The 19109-nt window shown below is 30.0% G+C and overlaps 7 protein-coding genes across 7 annotated transcripts; 4 read left to right on the forward strand and 3 right to left on the reverse strand.

Moving 5' to 3' along the window:
• Positions 1–8869: 8869 nt before the first annotated feature.
• Positions 8870–10084, forward strand: FSST1_011441 (cytochrome P450; the record flags this gene model as incomplete). Its single annotated transcript, XM_083234574.1, has 3 exons — positions 8870–9112; positions 9161–9780; positions 9829–10084. 3 exons carry the CDS (start codon positions 8870–8872, stop codon positions 10082–10084), a joined length of 1119 nt encoding a protein of 372 aa, XP_083081137.1.
• A 93-nt stretch (positions 10085–10177) lies between these two features.
• FSST1_011442 (Alpha/Beta hydrolase protein) lies at positions 10178–11360 on the reverse strand (the record flags this gene model as incomplete). The annotated part of the gene is made up of 2 exons (XM_083234575.1): positions 10178–10753; positions 10803–11360. 2 exons carry the CDS (start codon positions 11358–11360, stop codon positions 10178–10180), a joined length of 1134 nt encoding a protein of 377 aa, XP_083081138.1.
• Positions 11361–12130: 770 nt separating this feature from the next.
• On the forward strand, positions 12131–12676 carry FSST1_011443 (uncharacterized protein; the record flags this gene model as incomplete). The annotated part of the gene is made up of 1 exon (XM_083234577.1): positions 12131–12676. The coding sequence occupies one exon, from the start codon at positions 12131–12133 to the stop codon at positions 12674–12676; it is 546 nt and encodes a 181-aa protein (XP_083081139.1).
• Positions 12677–13477: 801 nt separating this feature from the next.
• Positions 13478–14726, forward strand: FSST1_011444 (uncharacterized protein; the record flags this gene model as incomplete). The annotated part of the gene is made up of 3 exons (XM_083234578.1): positions 13478–13584; positions 13637–13986; positions 14044–14726. The coding sequence occupies 3 exons, from the start codon at positions 13478–13480 to the stop codon at positions 14724–14726; spliced, it is 1140 nt and encodes a 379-aa protein (XP_083081140.1).
• A 225-nt stretch (positions 14727–14951) lies between these two features.
• FSST1_011445 (uncharacterized protein) lies at positions 14952–15560 on the reverse strand (the record flags this gene model as incomplete). The annotated part of the gene is made up of 1 exon (XM_083234579.1): positions 14952–15560. The coding sequence occupies one exon, from the start codon at positions 15558–15560 to the stop codon at positions 14952–14954; it is 609 nt and encodes a 202-aa protein (XP_083081141.1).
• A 1160-nt stretch (positions 15561–16720) lies between these two features.
• On the forward strand, positions 16721–17217 carry FSST1_011446 (uncharacterized protein; the record flags this gene model as incomplete). The annotated part of the gene is made up of 2 exons (XM_083234580.1): positions 16721–17035; positions 17098–17217. The coding sequence occupies 2 exons, from the start codon at positions 16721–16723 to the stop codon at positions 17215–17217; spliced, it is 435 nt and encodes a 144-aa protein (XP_083081142.1).
• Positions 17218–17951: 734 nt separating this feature from the next.
• On the reverse strand, positions 17952–18618 carry FSST1_011447 (3CxxC-type zinc finger protein; the record flags this gene model as incomplete). Its single annotated transcript, XM_083234581.1, has 2 exons — positions 17952–18472; positions 18522–18618. The coding sequence occupies 2 exons, from the start codon at positions 18616–18618 to the stop codon at positions 17952–17954; spliced, it is 618 nt and encodes a 205-aa protein (XP_083081143.1).
• Between the last annotated feature and the right edge of the window lie 491 nt (positions 18619–19109).

Raw genomic sequence — 19109 nt, forward strand, 5'->3', positions numbered from 1 at the left:
TAGCTTAAATCTCTATAATAACCTTATACTTTACTTTAAGTAAAATATAGCCTTTATTGCCTTTTCTTTTTCCTCTTTATATACTTCTTTTTCTATATTATTTTAATTTTTTTCTATACTATTAAGAAATACCTTAAATATAATTAAAGTAATACTCTTAATATTACTTTTATTTCTTTCCTCTTTTACCTTTTAAATTATAATATTTTTATATTTAATTTCCTCTTTAATACTTTTCTTCTTCTTAAAAGGCTATAGAGCTTTCTTTTTAACCCTTTCTCTTTATTTAATATATTTAAAAGTATTACTTTTTACTTTAATTAATTTAATTTACTTAATTAATCTCTTTATAAAATAAATAGTATTATTTATTTTTAAATTTATTATAGGCTTAAGCTATACCTATACCCTAGTTTAATAAGGAATTTAAATAGCTTATTTTATCTCTATATAAAGAGGAAAAAGAAATAATTATTTAAAAATCCCTTTTTCCCTTTAAGTTAAATAATACTATTTATTAATACTTATAAATAGCTATTTAAGTCTAGTCTATTATAATTATTTAGCTTCTTTTAATTTAAGGCTAAGAAAACCTTTTAATTAAAATACTTTTAAATTTTAATATAAAGAAAAAATAATAACTAAAGGTAATATTAAATATAATACTTAATTAAATTAAATTTAAATATAAAAAGCTATTTAATAATATTTAAGCCTTTATAGTAAAATTAATATAAAATTAATAAAAAGCTTTTTATAATAATATAAATAACCTAGAAATATACTTTAAAGCTTTTTTATTATTATATTTATTAATATTAATATTTTAATATATAAATTTAATAATTTTAATAATACTTTAAATTAATAAGAGTTATTAATAAAAATAATTACTTATAATTTATACTTTTAATAAAAATAGAAATATATTATTTATATAAAAAATAGTAATTAAATATATAATTAATATTTTAATTTATAAGATTAAAGACTATAAAGATTAATAGTTTTATATTTTCTTTAACTTAAAGGAAAAAGTATAATAAAAAGTAATACCCTTTTTAAAAATAAACTTTCTTAATATTATAATCCCTAGAAGTTTTTTAATTATTTAAAAAATATATATAATAATTAATATTAATAAGAAATTATATAAGTTAAACTTAAATATATTTAATAAGGCTTTAATAAGGAATTTATTAAGTTTTATATTTATTTTAATTAAAAGCTTATAATAATAAAAAAATTAAATTAAAATAATAATATTAAACTTATAAAATTATATTATATTTTAAATAAATAATTATATAATTATTTAATTAATTAAAGTATTTTTTATAATAATTATAATAAAGTAATATTTTAATATTAAGCTATTATTATTAAGCTAGAATTATATAAGCTTAAAGAAAATTTCTTTAATTATTATATTTTAACTTAAATATTATTTTAATTTAAAGTTAATAAGAATAATAATATTATTATATTAAAAATTAATTTAGCTTTTATTAAGATTACTTATAATAAATAAAACCTTTATATTAAATATAATATAAATATTAAGCTTAAAGCTTAATAAGTCTTAATAAAAATACTTTAATAATAATATATATTAAAATTATATCTTTATTTTATTTCTTAAGGCTATATATTAGCTTTATATTATTTAGGCTTAATATAATAATTAGCTAATTAAATATAAGTTTAAATACTTTAAATTAAAAATTAAAATAATAATAATATTTAATTAAAGAATAATTAAAGAAATTAAAAACCTTTAAATATAATCTTATATAAAGATTAATAATTAATTATAATAGCTTAATAAATATATATTAAATTAAAATAAAAATTTAATTTTAAAAAATAAATATAATTATAAATAGTTTTTTATTTATAATTTTTACTTTTTTAAATTTATATTTATTTATTAATATATAAGTTAATAGTAATTATAATTATTATAAAGCTATAAATAAATAATTAATATAATATTTTAAATTAAATTTAATTAGATTTATATATTTTTATAAAATTAAAATAGCTATAGAAATATAATTATAAGATTATTTAATATAAATAATAATATTATAAATTATATATATTATATAAATTATAATAAATTTAAATAATTAATAATTCTTAATAGCTTTTTATATTATTTTAAACTTATTTTAAGAAATAATATTAAGACTTTTATAATTAATATATTATAATATTATAATTTATATTAAAAAATATAAAATTATAATTAATAATATAAATAATATAATAATTTAAAGTATTAAATTAAAAATAATATTAAGATTAATTATACTTATTATAAGATTTATTTTTATAATATTTATAAAATAATAAATAAAAAGTATATAATAACTAGAAATCTTTATTATTATTAGCCTTAATAAAATAATTAAGATTCTTTATTTTATAATACTTATAAAATATATATTAAAGCTTTATTTAAAGAAAAACTAGATTTAATTATCCTTAGAATTATTAAATTAAAAGGATTTATTTAATCTTAAAAAGGTATTTACCTTATTATTATCTTAAAATATATAAAATTATTATATTTAACTTAAGCTTAAATTAAATAAAAAGCCTTTAAACTTATTATAAAGACTATTATATAATATATTAAAAGACTATTTATTTAAACTCTATAAATAAGTTATAGATTTTATAAATAAAAAATAAATTAAAGCTAATTTATTATTAATTATAATATTTATTTTATTAATAAAAAAACTAAAGAGAGAATAATAATTTTATATAAACTATAAAGTATTTAATAAGGTTATATAATAAGATTAATACTCTTTATCCCTTATTAAAGAGATATTATAATTATTATTAGAAATAAAATAGCTTATAAAGCTAGATATTTATATAGTATTTTATAAAATATAAATTACTTTAAATTAAAAATACCTTATAATATTATAAATATACTTTAGGCTTTTTAAATAATTAATAACCCTATTTAATCTAATAAATACCTTAATTATATTCTAGAAATATATTAATAATACTTTAAATATATCCCTAGGTATTTATATTATAATATATTTTAATAATATTCTTATTTATAATAAAAGATTATAAAAAAACTATATATAGAAAGTTTATAAGATATTAAAATATTTATAATAAATAAGGCTTAATTTAAATCTATAGAAATATAATTTTATAATAAATATAATTAAATACCTAGGATATATTATTTAAATAGAAATTAAAATTAAATTTAATTTAAAAAAAGTTATTACTATTTAAGATTAAAAGCCTTTAATATACCTATAAAAATTATAAAGTTTTTTAAGATTTATTAACTTTTATTATAATTTTATTAATAAGTTTATTATTATTATAATACTATTAAATTATTTAATAAAAAAGAATATAAAATTTAAATAAATAAAGGCTATTTAAAATATATTTTAATAGCTTAAGGAAATATTTATTATAGGCTTTATTTTAATATAATAAAGGCTAAATAAAAATATAATTATAAAAATAAATTATTTTAATATAGCCTTAAGTAAATATTTATTTTAAAAAAATAGCTAAAGAATTTTATATTTAATAACTTACTATTTAATAATATTTAATTTAATATAATATAATTATATAATTTATAATAAAGAGTTATTAGCTATTATTTTATATTTAATAGCTTAGTTTATAAAGCTTTATAAATTTTATTATTTTTTTATAATTTATATAAATTATAAGAACTTTAAATATTTTATAAAAGCTTATAAAATCTTAAAATAATAAATATATTAAATTAACTTATTATTTTAATTTAACTTTTATTTTTAATATTAATTAAAAAAGTTAATTTTTAAATTTAATATACTTTTTTAAAGAAATTAGGATTACTTAAATATAATACTATATAAAGGCTAAATCTTATAATAAATTAATATTTTAATAATTATAATTAATTTACTAAGAATTAATAAAAAAAATATTTATATAAAATAAGCTAGCTATAAATAAAGATAATATTAATATTATTTAAATAAAATTATTATAAGGATTTATAATCTTTATTAATATATATTTATAATCTCTATAAAATTAAAAAGTAATAATATTATATATATAAGGCTTAATTATAAGCTATTAAACTTAAAAAATAGAAGTTTTTAAAGATTATAAAAATAGCTAAATAGATTTAAAATTACTTTATTAATTTATAAGAAATACTTTTATATTAAAAATAAATATAGCTATTTTTATATAAGCTATTTATAATAATAATTATTTATAATATTTATAATAGCCTTATTATAAAATACCTATAAAAAAATATAACTTTTAAAATAATTACTTATAATTACTATTAAAATAGTATATTATAAGCTATTAAGTAATTTTATAAGAATTACTATTATATTAAAGTATATAAAAGTAAATAAAAATAATAAGACTTATTATATTTATTATTTATTATTAATAGATATTTTATATAAATCTTAATTAACTTTATAATAAGATTATAAAGCTAAATAGAAATTAACTTAATATTTTATATAAATATAATAAATAGACTATTAAAGTATATTTAATTAGAGGTATTATTAAGTATTTTAATAAAAGCTTATATTATATAGTTTAAATACTATTAATAAAGGTTTTATAGCTTTTTAAAATAAATTATAATTAATAGAGAATTAAATTAATTAAATAATATTTAAAGAAAATTGTATTAATTAATAAGAATAAAATAGCTTTTATTTACTTTTTATTATTTTTAAATTAATAGTAAAATTAAATAAGCTAATTAAGAAATTTAAGCTATTTTATATATAATAATATCCTTTAATTAATTTAATTAATTAAAATATTTCCTAATAATATAATAAGCCTTAAATAATAAACTATTTATAATAATAAGCTATAATTTAAATAAACTACTATATAGATTTAACTTTAATACTATATAATAGGCTAAATAACTTTAACTATTAGCTATAAACCTTAAAGGATAAGCTATTTTATTTATTATTTAACTCTATAAAAGGTTAAAAATAATATAAGCTATTATTATATACTATTAATAATAAATATAAGATTTTTATAATTAATATTAATATCTAGCTAAAAGATTTTAAATTAAAAACTAAATTTAATTTAATTTATATAATATTAAAATAAATTAATTAAATAAGAAATTTAATTAAATAATAGCTAAATATAATATAATTAAAGTCTTAAATAAATTTAATATTTACTTTAATATTTTACTAAGGATTTATTTAAACTTTTATATTAACTTAATAGAATAAATAGCTTTAAAACCTTTATTCTTATAAATATAAATAAATATAAAATTATTATTATAATTAATTCTTTAAAAAAAGAAATTAAAACTTTAAAAAGAATATAAAATTAAAGCTATTTTAATAGCTAAGAATATATTAAAATAAAATTAATATTATAATATATTAATTAAATAGAAAAGCTATATTAAATTATAATAATAGCTATTAGAAAATATATTAAATATATAAATATTAAATAAATATAAAGTAAAATATAAAAGTATATTTTATTTAAATAGCCTTAAATAGGCTAAAATATTATTTAAAATAATAAAAAATTATAATAATATATTAGCTATAATAATAATATAAATAATAAAAATTAAAAATAAATTATATAAAATTAAAAATAAAATAATTTAAATATAACCTAGATATAATATAGACTTAATTAATATAATAATAATTAAACTTAAATTACTTTAAAGGGTATAATAATAAATATTATTAATTAAAAACTAATTATTATTATAAAGAAAATAAAAATAATTAAATTTTTTTAATTTAATAAGTTTATTATATTAATAATAATAAAAATAAGACTAATAATAAAACCTATAAAAAGTATAAATAATTTTAATAAAAGTAATAATATTAATAATAAATATAGAAATAATTTAAGTATTTTAATTATATTACTTATAAATAAAAATATAGCCTATTTAAGCTAAAGCTTAGAAATTAGCTTAAGTTTATTATTAAAAAGTAATAATATTATTATAAATAAAAAAGATAATTAAATTAAAGTTAAAAAGTAATATAATAATAGCTTAAAAGCTAAAAATAAATAAAATTAAATTAGATTTAAAGGTTTAATAAGTATTAAAAAGAAAGTAAATAGGCTAAATAAAAGTCTAATTAATATAAATAATAATAAGTAAATCTTTAAATTAATTAATATAATAATAAAATTCTTTAATAACTTAAAGGTATTTTTTCTTTATATTAAAAATAATAATATATATATTATTTTTAATAAAAAACTATAAATAATATAATTAAGCTTATAAAGTAAAATTAAAAATATAAAGTAAATCTTCTTAAGAATATATTTCTTTTATTTTTAAATATTACTTATAAGTATAGCTATTACTTAATAAATAAAATCTAGAAATCTTAGATTTATATAATTTAATAATATATTAAATATAAAATATAATAAAAGCTATAAAGACTTAAAACTTTTTATTATTATTATTTATATTAATAATATATATATTAATAATATAATATTTAATAAAGCTATTCTTTTTATTATTAAAGAAAATAAAAAAATTATTAAAAAGATTAATAATAATAATTATAATAATAATAAAATCTAAAATAAATTAATAAGGGTTTATATTAATATAATATAAATATTAATAAATATAAATATAAATATAATAAGATAATAAAAAAGAAAAAAGTAAAATAAAATAAATATATAAAAAATATAAAATTAATTATAATAAAAAAATAAAAAAATAATAATAGCTAAATATTTATAAGTATAAAGAATATATAAATAAGAATATAAAAGAATTTAATAAAATAAAATAATAAATATAAAAAGAAATAATAAGGAATTATTTAAAAACTTTAATAAAAATAAATAAAAAAATAATAAAATTAATTAAAATATATAATAAAATATAAATAAAAATATCTCTAGGATAATAATTAAAATATATAGATTTAATAATATTTATATAAAATAATATAATAAAAATTTAAAAATATAAAGTAATATTTATTAGGATTTATTTTAAAGTTTTATTAAGTAATTTTAAAAAATAATTCTTAATATTAAAATATTAAAAGAAATTTAATTAAAACTTTATTTAAACTTTATTTAAATTAATTTTAAAAAATTCTTTATTTAAAGTAATATTAAAGGGTATAAAAAAAAGATATATTATAAGCTTAAGCTATATTTATACTTTAATTTAATAAAGAATTTAAATAGCTTATTTTATCTCTATATAAAAAAGAAAAAAAAGTAATTATTTAAAATTCCCTTTTTCTTTTTAAGCTAAATAATACTATTTATTAATACTTATAAGTAGCTACTTAAGTCTAGTTTATTATAAAATTATCTTATTTCTTAAAATAAAAGAATATAAAATTAATAGGAATTTTAATCTTTATAAGAAATATAATATTTACTTATTTAAAAAAGTCTTATAATTATATTATCTTATAAATAGCTTTATTAAACTCTTAAGGCCTATATATATTCTTTATAATATAAAAGGAAAAAATAAGCTACTATTTAATAAAAATAAAATCTATAGTAAAGGTAAAAATAAGATCTTTAATTATATTAATATATAATAAGTATATAGTATTTAATATAACTTTAATTTTACTTTTAAAAGTATAAGGTATAATACCTTTAATTAACTTATTATATATTAATAATAAAATCCCTTTAATAACCTTTTCTTTATATTTAATTATAATATAAAACTTAATATATAATTTAATTATAAAGAGGCTATTATAAGCTATTAATATAATATTTCTTTATTAACTTTTAATAACTATATTATAAGTATTAATATATATTAATAGTATTAATTAAAATTATTTAATTAGTATTATTATTATATTACTTTATATAAAGGCTAATAAAATTATTTAAAGGCTATTATTAGTAAAGTTAATAACCTTAATTTTAATAAGCTATTAGCTATAAAATAAGTAGAAATTAGCCTTTATAAAGCTATTAAGCCTTATATATATATTACTATAGTATTTATTACTTTTTAAGTAAAATATAATATATTATATAAGAGGATTTAAAGAGATTAATATAATTAAGTATAAAAAGTTAAAGTAATATATTATATAGCTTTATAAAGTACTTTATAAGGTATTTTTAATATCTTTTATTTATATAAAGTAATAGCCTTAAATATAAAAACTATAGTAATTAAATAAATCTTTATAAGATAATAAAATACTATATAGAGATATATTTAAGTTAATATAGCTATATTAAGGTATATATAGTAAATAAAATCCCTTATTTTAACTTTTAAGATAGTAAGCCCTATTGTCTTCTATACAGTTCCTTTAAACTTCTAAATCCTAAAGATCCATTAAAATATACATAAAGACACTCTTTCATAAACAGGCTCAAGTTTCAATCATATGCAATTTGACATCTCAATAGAGATCATAGTATTCATTCTAAGATAACTATCATTACTACTCCTGGGGCACCTTTGCTCGCAGGTGTCTTTCTCTTTGTCATCGCAAGTTACACTCTGGCAATATCACTTACATCACCCTTACGCCGCTTGGCCGGCCCTTGGTACACCCATTTCACTCACCTCGTACTCAAATACCACATTGTCACTGGTAACAGGATACACTATGTTCATTCACTTCACCAGAGATACGGTCCTGTCGTCCGCCTCTCCCCCCATGAGGTATCTGTGAGCAACGCAGAAGCTGTCGCTGCAGTACACAAGATTGGCGCAGGATTCCTCAAGTCAGCTTGGTATGATGGCATAACCCCCGGTCGCGAACCCGGAATCTTTGCCATGCGTGATCCTCATCAGCATTCAGCCCGCCGAAGACTCTTTGCTCGCGCTTTCAGTAATGGCTCTTTGCTTGCCAATTGGGAGCCTGAGATCAGGCAAAAAACTAGTCTTGCAGTTCAAAAGATTAAACAGGATGCTCTTGGAGCCGGTGCTGATGTGTTCAAGTGGTGGACACTTATGGCCACAGATGTGATCGCTCACCTGTCTTTTGGAGAGTCATTCCACATGCTGGAACAAGGCAAGGTAAGCAAGTGCCAGCGATCTGTAAAGAATATTTACTAATTATACTAGCAAACGAAATACATAGATTCAATACAGTTGGCCATGATAAACAGTGGCATCCGAACTGAGCTTTCGTGGATCTACCCTTTTCTGAAATTCATCCCTTCCCAGGATCTGAAGACGCTACTGAATGCCGACAACGTCGTTTACGATCACGGCACTGTAGCCGTCAGAAATATGCAGAGTGCCGGAGACGGACTAAGCAGGGCCAATCTGTTTAGTCAGATGATGGCTGAAGCTGATGGGCAAGAAAAGACAACACTCACAGCGTCAGGTGTACAGGCAGAAGCAGGTAACCTCATCATTGCTGGATCGGATACGACAGCTGTCACTTTGACATACCTTGTCTGGGCTATCCTTAAGCAACCCCAGCTACAAATTCAGCTAGAGGATGAGGTTTGCTCGCTTAGTGATCAGTTGACATTTGACGAACTCAAGAATGCGCCAATCTTGAACAGCATTATCGAAGAGACACTTAGACTATATGGTGCAGCACCTGGTGCGCTTCCGCGTGTTGTGCCTAGCAAGGGTGCTACTTTTGCTGGCAATTATCTTCCAGGAGGTACTGTTGTCAGCACACAGGCATATACTGTTCATCGTGATGAGAACATCTGGCCTGACGCACTAAGGTATTATTCCCGTAAACACACAAAAGCATGTACTGACGTGGCGACAAGATTTGACGGTTATCGATTCATGGACAAGTCCAAAGTGACACCTGTCCAAAAATCAGCGCTATCGCCGTTCGGAGCTGGCTCTCGAATTTGTATTGGCATGCACTTGGCTTACATGGAACTGAGGCTTGGAGCTGCACTATTCTTCCGAGAGTGCCGTGGGGCGAAACTTGGCATGGAGATGACTGACGATATGATGGCGATGGAAAACCACTTTTTGATTGCACCCAAAGCTCATAAATGCATAGTCAAGCTATAGGCTGTGGAGTAAATAGAATCATATTTACATGGGGTTTCATAGTAACAATATATCAACGATAACTATTCCAATGAGGACATAATGTTGACTTATCTATGCTAAAATATTACTTCGAAGTATCTGAATATCGACATTATCACCAACCTTGTTAATCGCCTTGGTATCGTTCATGAATAACAAATCCATCAACCCAACAATGATTTGGTTTGTAGCTTTCTCAACCATTCTTCCATCCAAAGTACCAAATACCTCACCCACAATTTGCTGAGACTTGGCAGGTATCTTGATCTTTTCCAGCAACAAAGGCACGTCTGTGAAAGCATAGTGCTGAGCCTTTAAGACCTTCAAGACCATCTTGGAAGCGTCGATCTTGTTGTAGAACTCACCCCACTGAGGACTGTTCTTATTTTCAACACCTACAAGTATAAACGGCTTGTTCTTGAATCCTTGGTGGTTGACAGATCCGTAGATTGGACCATCGAGATTGAGTCCGCCAACGACGCGATGGTCGCGTTGGACAGTGACAGCTGCAGTCGACCCGCCAAAAGAGTGTCCGTATACTGCGACTTTTCCTGGGTTGAAAGTACCAGTAAAGTTGGCAAATATGCTATTGGTAAGGGTCTTGTTAGAAAGTTGCGATGTGAGAAAAGACACGTCCTTGGTTCGAGCCTAGACATATTAGTAGGTAGGTTAATCGGCATCGGCATCATAGACTGACCTCCAACATGACAAGCTCTGAAGTGTTACTTGTTGTCGCATAAGCAGTACCTCCATTGGGAAATTCAACGACCAAAGTCTCATATGTATGGTCAAGAGTGAAGATGATGTATCCTAAACTTGCCAATGATCTGGCCATCGCGCCATACACAAGTCTTGTTCCTTGAGCACCCGGTGAAAAGATAGCCACAGGAAATTCCTTCTTGGAACGGTGAACCTTTTTTGGTTTGATGGTGGACATGTTACAGACTTCCATGTTAAAACTCTCAATAGTGCCTTCTGGAATGCCGAGGGTGGTGCCAAGTTTACCAAAGACACTTGCTGTCAGAGGTGGTATATACGGCACAACTTGAGATTTGCATCGGTGGTGAGCCTCGATGGGCAGGTATGCAGATACCATGATGCGTCGTTTGGTATTGGGCTCTGGTGCAAAGTGGTCGATGCGAGTCGGATCTACAAGCTCGAAGTTATTGACGGCAACATGATACGGGCCCGGTGGTGAGGGAACGAGAAGTGCCTGAGTCGCTCCGAAGAGTACAAAAAAGGTAACAAGTTTCATTGCTGGTGCGGGTTGAATCAGTGATGAGGGTTGCATGACTTGGATATGATTAGAGATTCAGGCGATGGTCTTGTAATTTATACAAGATGATGATGACCTCGAACCTCCGTGTTACAAACATGTTGATAAGTGCAATTGGATGCCAAGTCAAAGACCGAGCTGGCACCTAAGATTGACGCAATCGATATGTTTACTTGTGCAAGTTAGATTGAACAGCGGTCCAAGGTCAAAGACCGAACGACATATTTCAACCAATAATATCAGGCTTCAAGACCGAGAACAAGTACGAAAATTCTCGGTCTTGAGTTTGGTGTCAGGCTAGCGTTGTGGGGTTAATTTGTCTCGGTTCTACCTTGAAGCGTCCACTTATAGCATGTTCTCTAGACCCAGGACAGAAACTATTACGCTCTCGTTATCCCCTTTGGCAGATGAGTTTTTAAAACTATTCTGTTGGTGATATGTGTGATACTGACCAATTGGCCCTGGATGAAACAGAGATCTACAATTTGGATGAGAGAGTGACCTTATGATTGGCCATGTAGCCGCTCGCAACACTAATGCTTGTCTATGCAATACAAAGTTTATCGTAATAAAGAGATAGAATGAGTTGATAAAGTAAAAGGCACCCCAGAGTTCAAGGGTAGGCTGTTTGCTGTGCGTATTGGTTGCCCGTCTATCCCAATTTCGGATCGCGAGTCTGGATACAGACAATCCTACACCCAACCAAAACATAAAGCATATTGATATCATAATTGTCGAATTATCTCATCATGGCGTTGAGACTCACTTTTTTACTCATGCTCGTTACTCAAACTTTATCCCAACGTGTCAGGATATTCGATCAAATCCCTCAAGATGTAAACCAATGCATCAAACCATGTCTCTTCCGCCCCAACAACGCAAACACCGACGTCGGCGGTGTGCTGGACTGCGATACACCGTATAAGCAAGATTGCTACTGCGCAACTAATGGCGATAAAGTGAAACTCGTCAGTGAACACATCGACACTTGTGCCCAAGCAAGTTGCTCAGCGGGAGTCGAGTCACAAGATGCGTCATCTATGAGATCATATTATGCCTCTTACTGTATGGAAAATGGATACACGGCTGATGTAATGACAGAGTGGTACACAGGCACTGTCATTGAGGAGGCTACCAGGACTGATAAAAACGTTTGGGGATGGAGTACAGCGACAGACAATAGCAGAAGTGATGTGTTTGACGACGAGAAAGAAGATGGTGGCGCTAATGTAAGGGCTGTTGATTTGCTGTTCTTGGGAGTCCCTCTGCTTGCGACTCTGTTTCAATTGGCTTAGTCGTATAAAGCCGGCGTCTGCCATTTAGAGAAAAAGGCTTACTAGCTCTAAATCATCAAACTATGCTGTTACCAGTGGTCATAAAAATAAGCTTTAATGCCGCGTCGCCCTGTCTAAGCCCCAACAGGCAACGTATCAACCTCGCACAGACAAGCACAGACCTGTTAACAGCAAATCCTCCAAACCAAAGATTTAAATTCTCAGAAGAACAAAAATTCCTTCAAGTCCAAAAAGTGTGTTATTAATGACCATTTTGGTAGTAACAACAGTATACTACTAAAGATTAAGCATTCCCAGCGAGCTTGTGAAAACTGTGGTCAGGAACAAAAAATACGAGTTGCAAATCTTTCGACAATAAGCGAGACACCGAGAGGTTGTTGGTTGTTGGTTTCCTAGTGACTGATATTAGGCGTTCCACCATATTAGTCCTAATCTAGATCATGAATCCCTTCTTTATGAAGATCCAGAACTTCTCCCTTGTAGTCGGCGATTGCCCAATAAGGTCTAACACAGCAATTCCAATCTTTTGCGCCCCATCAGGAGTTGATGATGACCCGCCACGACTCGCTGAATCGTATCATGAATTTCTTTTAGTACGAGTGAATGAGTTGTGCTGCAACAAGGCTTTGGGAAGACCCTCGCCCTGCCCCTATCGTAACTTATTGACTGAACGCTTTGTCTTTGATATACCTACCGTCAGGCGACGGAGACATTTTTTATGATAATTCCCTACTTTTTCGGTTTCTGCTTTGTCGTTCTCCAAATAATCTTCTAGCCTTGACCTTGCTCGGGACAGGAAGAATGGGGGTTTCACAAAGCTCTAAGCGTTCTTTGTGGATTGGTTCTGTATTCGGCTTCTGTACATTCATTCTGTGCTCCTACTTTCTCCTCTCATCATATCCTCAAATGTAGACTCTCTCACCCTCCAGACGTCTACTTTGACTGACAACACCCAAATAGGAACGAGCCCCTACGACCTCAGATACCAGATGTATTCAAGACAAACTGTCATAAGAAAGTCAACAATACAAATACAAACGATGCAGCCCTTCCGTCATTACTCGCAGAACTATGGAAACCTCTGATACATCCTATCGAGGAACGAGTATTTGTCACTGACAAAGGAGACCGGTTCGAGATACCAGAGAACCAGATGCGATGGATGAAACCGCTTAGCAAAAGAGTCGTCCTCATCGATACGGATACACGCCTCGATGCAAAGAACGAGAACACAATGCTGAATGACTGCCCTTTGCACTATCCATCTCTTCCTGGTCGAACAGCAGGTCATCTCAATCACTATATATATGGTATGGTAAAAAGAACCCATGATATGACAGCTTGCTGACCTTCTTATCCTTATACAGCTATGATCCACGGATATGATTACCGCCTAGTGCGAGCCGCAGATTATCCTGACCGCCATGGTACCTGGGTTAAACCAGCCATCGTCAAAGATGCACTCAAGACGCATGACATTGTCGTCTCTCTCGACTCAGACGCAGTTTTTACCCACCTTGACTTGCCACTCGAATGGCTTATGAATCTTTGGGAATTTACAGAAGAATCTCTTGTCGCCATGGCCTACGATCTCGACTGGGAAGGGGACTACGACCCCCAAGGGAACCTCATTCTTAACACCGGCTTCGTTATTTCGCAAGCAAGCCAGCGGACACAGGACATGTACAGGAGATGGGAAGACTGTCCGCGAAGTATTCCAGGCTGTGAGCATTGGAACTTCAAGTGGGCTCATGAACAAAGTGCCTTTTCGCACTACATCCGCTACGAGTTTAACAGGACACACGATGTTGTGAACATACCATGCAACCATGCCAACGGGAATGAGTTTTCCGCCAACGGGCAATGCGAGTGTCAGGGTGTCTTTGTTAGTCACAATTGGAAGAACAAGGACAAGACACCCGAGCTATTGAGCAGAAGCATAATGACATCTTTGGCTCGTCGATTGCAAGGCCAATTTCAGGCCAACATTCATGACCTGTACAGGGATGTTTCCAATCAGACCTATCCCATGAAGGAGATTGAGATATAGGTAGATTTAAGAGAACAGATTAACACTAAGAAAGAGATTCAGAGCTTAATAATAATGAATTAATTTGTGTGTGATTCATTGTTTTCGTACAATTGAGATACAACGTTCCAATCAACTTGAAAGCCATATAAAGGGAAGTTCTAACATCGAAGATGCCGTATAGAAAAGTTGAGAAAGCCACACCAAACTTAAACAAACAGTAACCAAAGGACCACTCCCGCATAGCTAATTATGCGACACGACAAAAGGGCCACATCTAATCTCCCAAAGCTGTCTTGCTTCGCTCGCAATTGCATGTCCAACATCACCACTGCCACACATAGAATTCGTAATGACCCAGGCATGAGCTGCCATAGCTGCTCGTGGCGAATTGCCCAAACCCGGACGCGCCTTGGTATCTGCTGTAATGAGATTGTAGTCGGCAACGTTGTTCGTTACTTCGCGAAACAGAGCGGCCCAGTTGCTGTGGTCTTTCGGTTCAGAACGGTACCAAATTTGATACAAGTCCTGGCCAAAATACGAGTAGAGATCGGTGGCAGTTTGGGGACAGTCCAGATCGTCAAGCACGGGGCCTAAACTGAATGCCCACATGCCCTCGGTGAATGCAGTGAGGACTTCTTTACCGTATGGGTCGATATCAGCGATTTCCTGGTGATTGTTCCTGGCAAATGTGCCCTCGGGAAACTTTGCCAGCAGTCGCATGATGGGCCTCCAAGCTGCAGCCATGGTGCGTGCATCTCTAGTGCCGGTTCGATATGTCTCACGAGCCCCCAATGCCTTCTGGATAAGGGCCTCAATTTCTTTCCAATCCTGGACGCCAAGAGAAGTTTCCATTGCACCGGTAAAAGTTGAGATATGTGGTGATGAGAGGTAAAGCATTGGAACTGACCCAAAGGTTGAGTGTGAGTTGTGTCTCTTATGAACTCCAGTGTCAGCCGTCAGCAGAAGAGTCAGGCGCATAAGATACCAAGTTGGGGTAGCACGACTCTACTGATCAGGCCCCTGGTACTACCTATTCCTCAAATGACTGCGTAAAATAAATTCTTCCTCTTCAATTAGATGGATAGGCTACGAGGATTCTTCAACATGTGCTTGGACAGTACAGCCCGCAGGGGTTACAAATGTGCAGTACATTGCCACTGAAGATACTTATATACATAAATATTTCTCTGTATTATCTTAAATAAAATTTAAAATATTACTTTTTCCTCTTTTTTAAGTCTATTGTTATCTAATAGTAATCTTTATCCTATAGTATTATTATTAGAATTACTATTTTAATAATAAAATATATAGTTACAAGATAAAAGTGGAAATTCACATTTGTAACCCCTGCGGGCTGTATGGAGACATACCTTGCATCGACCAATAGATGTGATCCACGCGCGCGATGTAACTTCGCTTGTTGAACAAATGTAGCCACCATTCTTAGCCTTGTTTGAGCCAATACAAGCCTCTTCTTCCTCAGACGAGTTGGTCAGCCCAGCCGAGCTGAGCCTGGATGTGTCGGCCAAGATGATGTCTTTTTCTTTCCGAAGAACTGAGATAGAACGGGAAGTGTTCAGATCGTTCCTGATAGATCTCCTCTCAAAGTCATTAAACAGAGACTACGACTATCTACCCAGCCACATGATGGACACGATTGAGGATACAAGTTTTGTCGAAAGTTTAATGCCTGGTTCGATACTGGAGACACAGATACAAAGTAAAAGAAGAGAGATACCTACAGCCTGATTTAATTGCCACGTCCTTTTTTATCTATCAACTGATCACATTCAAGTCTTGCAGGGAACTATTGACTGTGCTACAAGCCACCATGCGACTATATCTACTTTCAACATGTGTACATTGTACGGCTGAAGCATGCCCCCTTAACTATTTGTAAGAGTGTCCAATGTCTTGTCGAGAGAAACCTTCGCCATTCTGTTTTTCGTTTTTTTCATCGAGAATACAGTCTAAGCGAAGGAGTCACCACCGAAGCCAAAAAGGCCGACATGAAGCCAGCATTCTCTACACTCGAAGTCGATATTCGTGGACCACATTCTACGCTGGAAGTAGACCCTCGACAGTACCCTGCCGATCTTGAAGTCAAACCAGCAGATCTCAAGTCTCCAAGCGACCTCGCCGGGGAGGAGCAGCAACCTTCTGACACAGGACCAACGAGATCTTATACTGATCCTTGGTACAAAAGGTATTGGCTTGCGATCCTCGTGCTGAGCATCATCGTGACGGGAGGCATAATTGGAGGTGCTATTGGCGGGACGTTGGCTTCCAAAAAGGACTCTAAGTCGGATAATAACATTGGAGAGGTGACTACGTCGTCGAGGTAGGACAACCGGCGATTAATCTGCGTGTGCTGATGGTTTTGTAGCATCGAAGTTACCACGACAACACAATCACAGACTGCAACTACAATTACCACCACAGAACCTACGGTCACTACTACGGAACGATCTACGATCAAGCCAACCTCTACACCCAGCCCGGATGAAGCGCCTCGTTTTCCCATCTACATCGGTGGAGCCGAAAACGGGGATGATAGATTCCGCATTGCTTTCGTCATGGACCAGACACGCGCCCCTTGGTGTAGCTACCAGACCCTTCCAGACTCATCAAATCCCTGTGGCCGACCCTTCATTTTGTCTGATGGATTTGAGTATATCTGGAATGGTTGTGGGGGTGACACTTGGGCTACTTGGAGGAACCCGTCTGATAATGAATCTGAGTATAAAGTGCTTCTTACCGAATCATGCGCTTGGAAACCAGAGACATTCAAGTGTGGCAATGTACTTGTGAAGCCGGAATGGCTATGCGGGAGTAGCACTAGTTAGGTGTCTGCTAAAACTCTTTGTTGTAGGGCCACATGCGCTTCTCTCTTTAGCGTGGTAGGAGTATGCACTCAACTTGGCCAAAAATATCATGTAAAAAGCTCAATCTAGCCAATACCCGGCATCTCAATATGTTATTGAACTGATGCCAAGGCCACTGGCCAATAATTTCCCATGTTATCGGTGGTGGACCACTCATTTCCTGTCTGGATTTAAAGCGTGTTACATGAAAGGTCACGGAGAGTCAAGGATACTGTAAGATTTGGTACAATCAATCGTAGTTCATAATGTTGATCAGAATTACATGCGGCGCCCAGATAGATCTTAGCTCTAATAGCCATTCCCGTCCTGACCCAGTGTTCACAACGTCGACATATTGATAGGTAATCCTAGGTCGTTAATCAGATTCTTCGTCATCCAATTTTCTCTTTGTGCAGTGCCCTTCGATACAACCCTGGCATAGTTTCTCTTTGTGCGTTCCATTGGAAGATACTTCAAGTTCGCGCTGCTCGGCACTGATGCCATTCCATTTCTTGAGATGGTACGCGACTCTATCCTTGTATAAAGGTCGGTCAAGATCGGCTCGGGTCGACTTCCTGCATTTCATGCAGAGCTGGTGGTACACGAGGACGTTGTACGATTTGTCTTGATACTCGCGGATATTGATAGCAATGCAATTGCCGTACCAGTGATGGTTGTGGCATTTGTCCCTACGACAGGTGAATTTTCCCATGGTTGCGGTGTCGTACTCCCGCTTGATGTCGACCTTGGTATCGTGGCCACGGAAAGAGTATTCAAGGTCGCCAAGGCTCTCGGCGACGTAATTGTGAAGATTAGGGTACATTGAGGACTTTAATGGCGCTAACTCGGTATGTCTGGTCCCCATGGTGGATGGTTCGCTGTTTTCTTCGAGGGCATCTTCCTAGAGAGAGATTTAGAAATGTAATAAAACAAGATGATGCATAACTGCGTGGCGTGCTTCGTTTCTGCTTCTCCTGAGTCTCATGCGATATACTCAAAGACGAGAGAGAAAGAATCTCCTCTTCAGGCGAGGGTTGAGCCATGGTGGAGGATTGAAGGTGAGTTGGTGAAGAGGGACAGATGGGGAAAATGAAGCTTGCATGAACGATCAGGAAACAAAAACAGCGTCCTTTTGCCTGCCGAGTTCGCACAGGCAACAATAATGACGGTCTGCTCGCAGTGCCAAACAGATGCGAGAAGGGCAACATTTCAACAGTGAATCATAGTCGTATAGGCTTGCGGCCCGCGCGCAAGGCATGAAGTTGGAGCAGGAGTAGAGTGAGCGGAAAGGAAGCGTATCTTGTTTCCGATGCTGGTTTGTGCCCTCCAAAGAGGTAGGCGATTGGCATGTTGGACTGCCCCATCATGACTCGGCCAACGGAGCCTTAATGTTCCCGGCCGAGTTGGTGTAGATATAAAGACAAAACCGGAAGGCACTTTCGACCAATTCATTCATTTCAATAACCTTTGTGCCTTTCTTTTGCTTTTCCCTCATCTTGACCCAACCCATCCTATTCATAAGATAACCAGAATG

The sequence above is a fragment of the Fusarium sambucinum genome, chromosome III, assembly GCF_050947815.1.
Source record: "Fusarium sambucinum isolate potato_lamoka chromosome III, whole genome shotgun sequence".
Taxonomy (NCBI): Eukaryota; Fungi; Ascomycota; class Sordariomycetes; order Hypocreales; family Nectriaceae; genus Fusarium; species Fusarium sambucinum.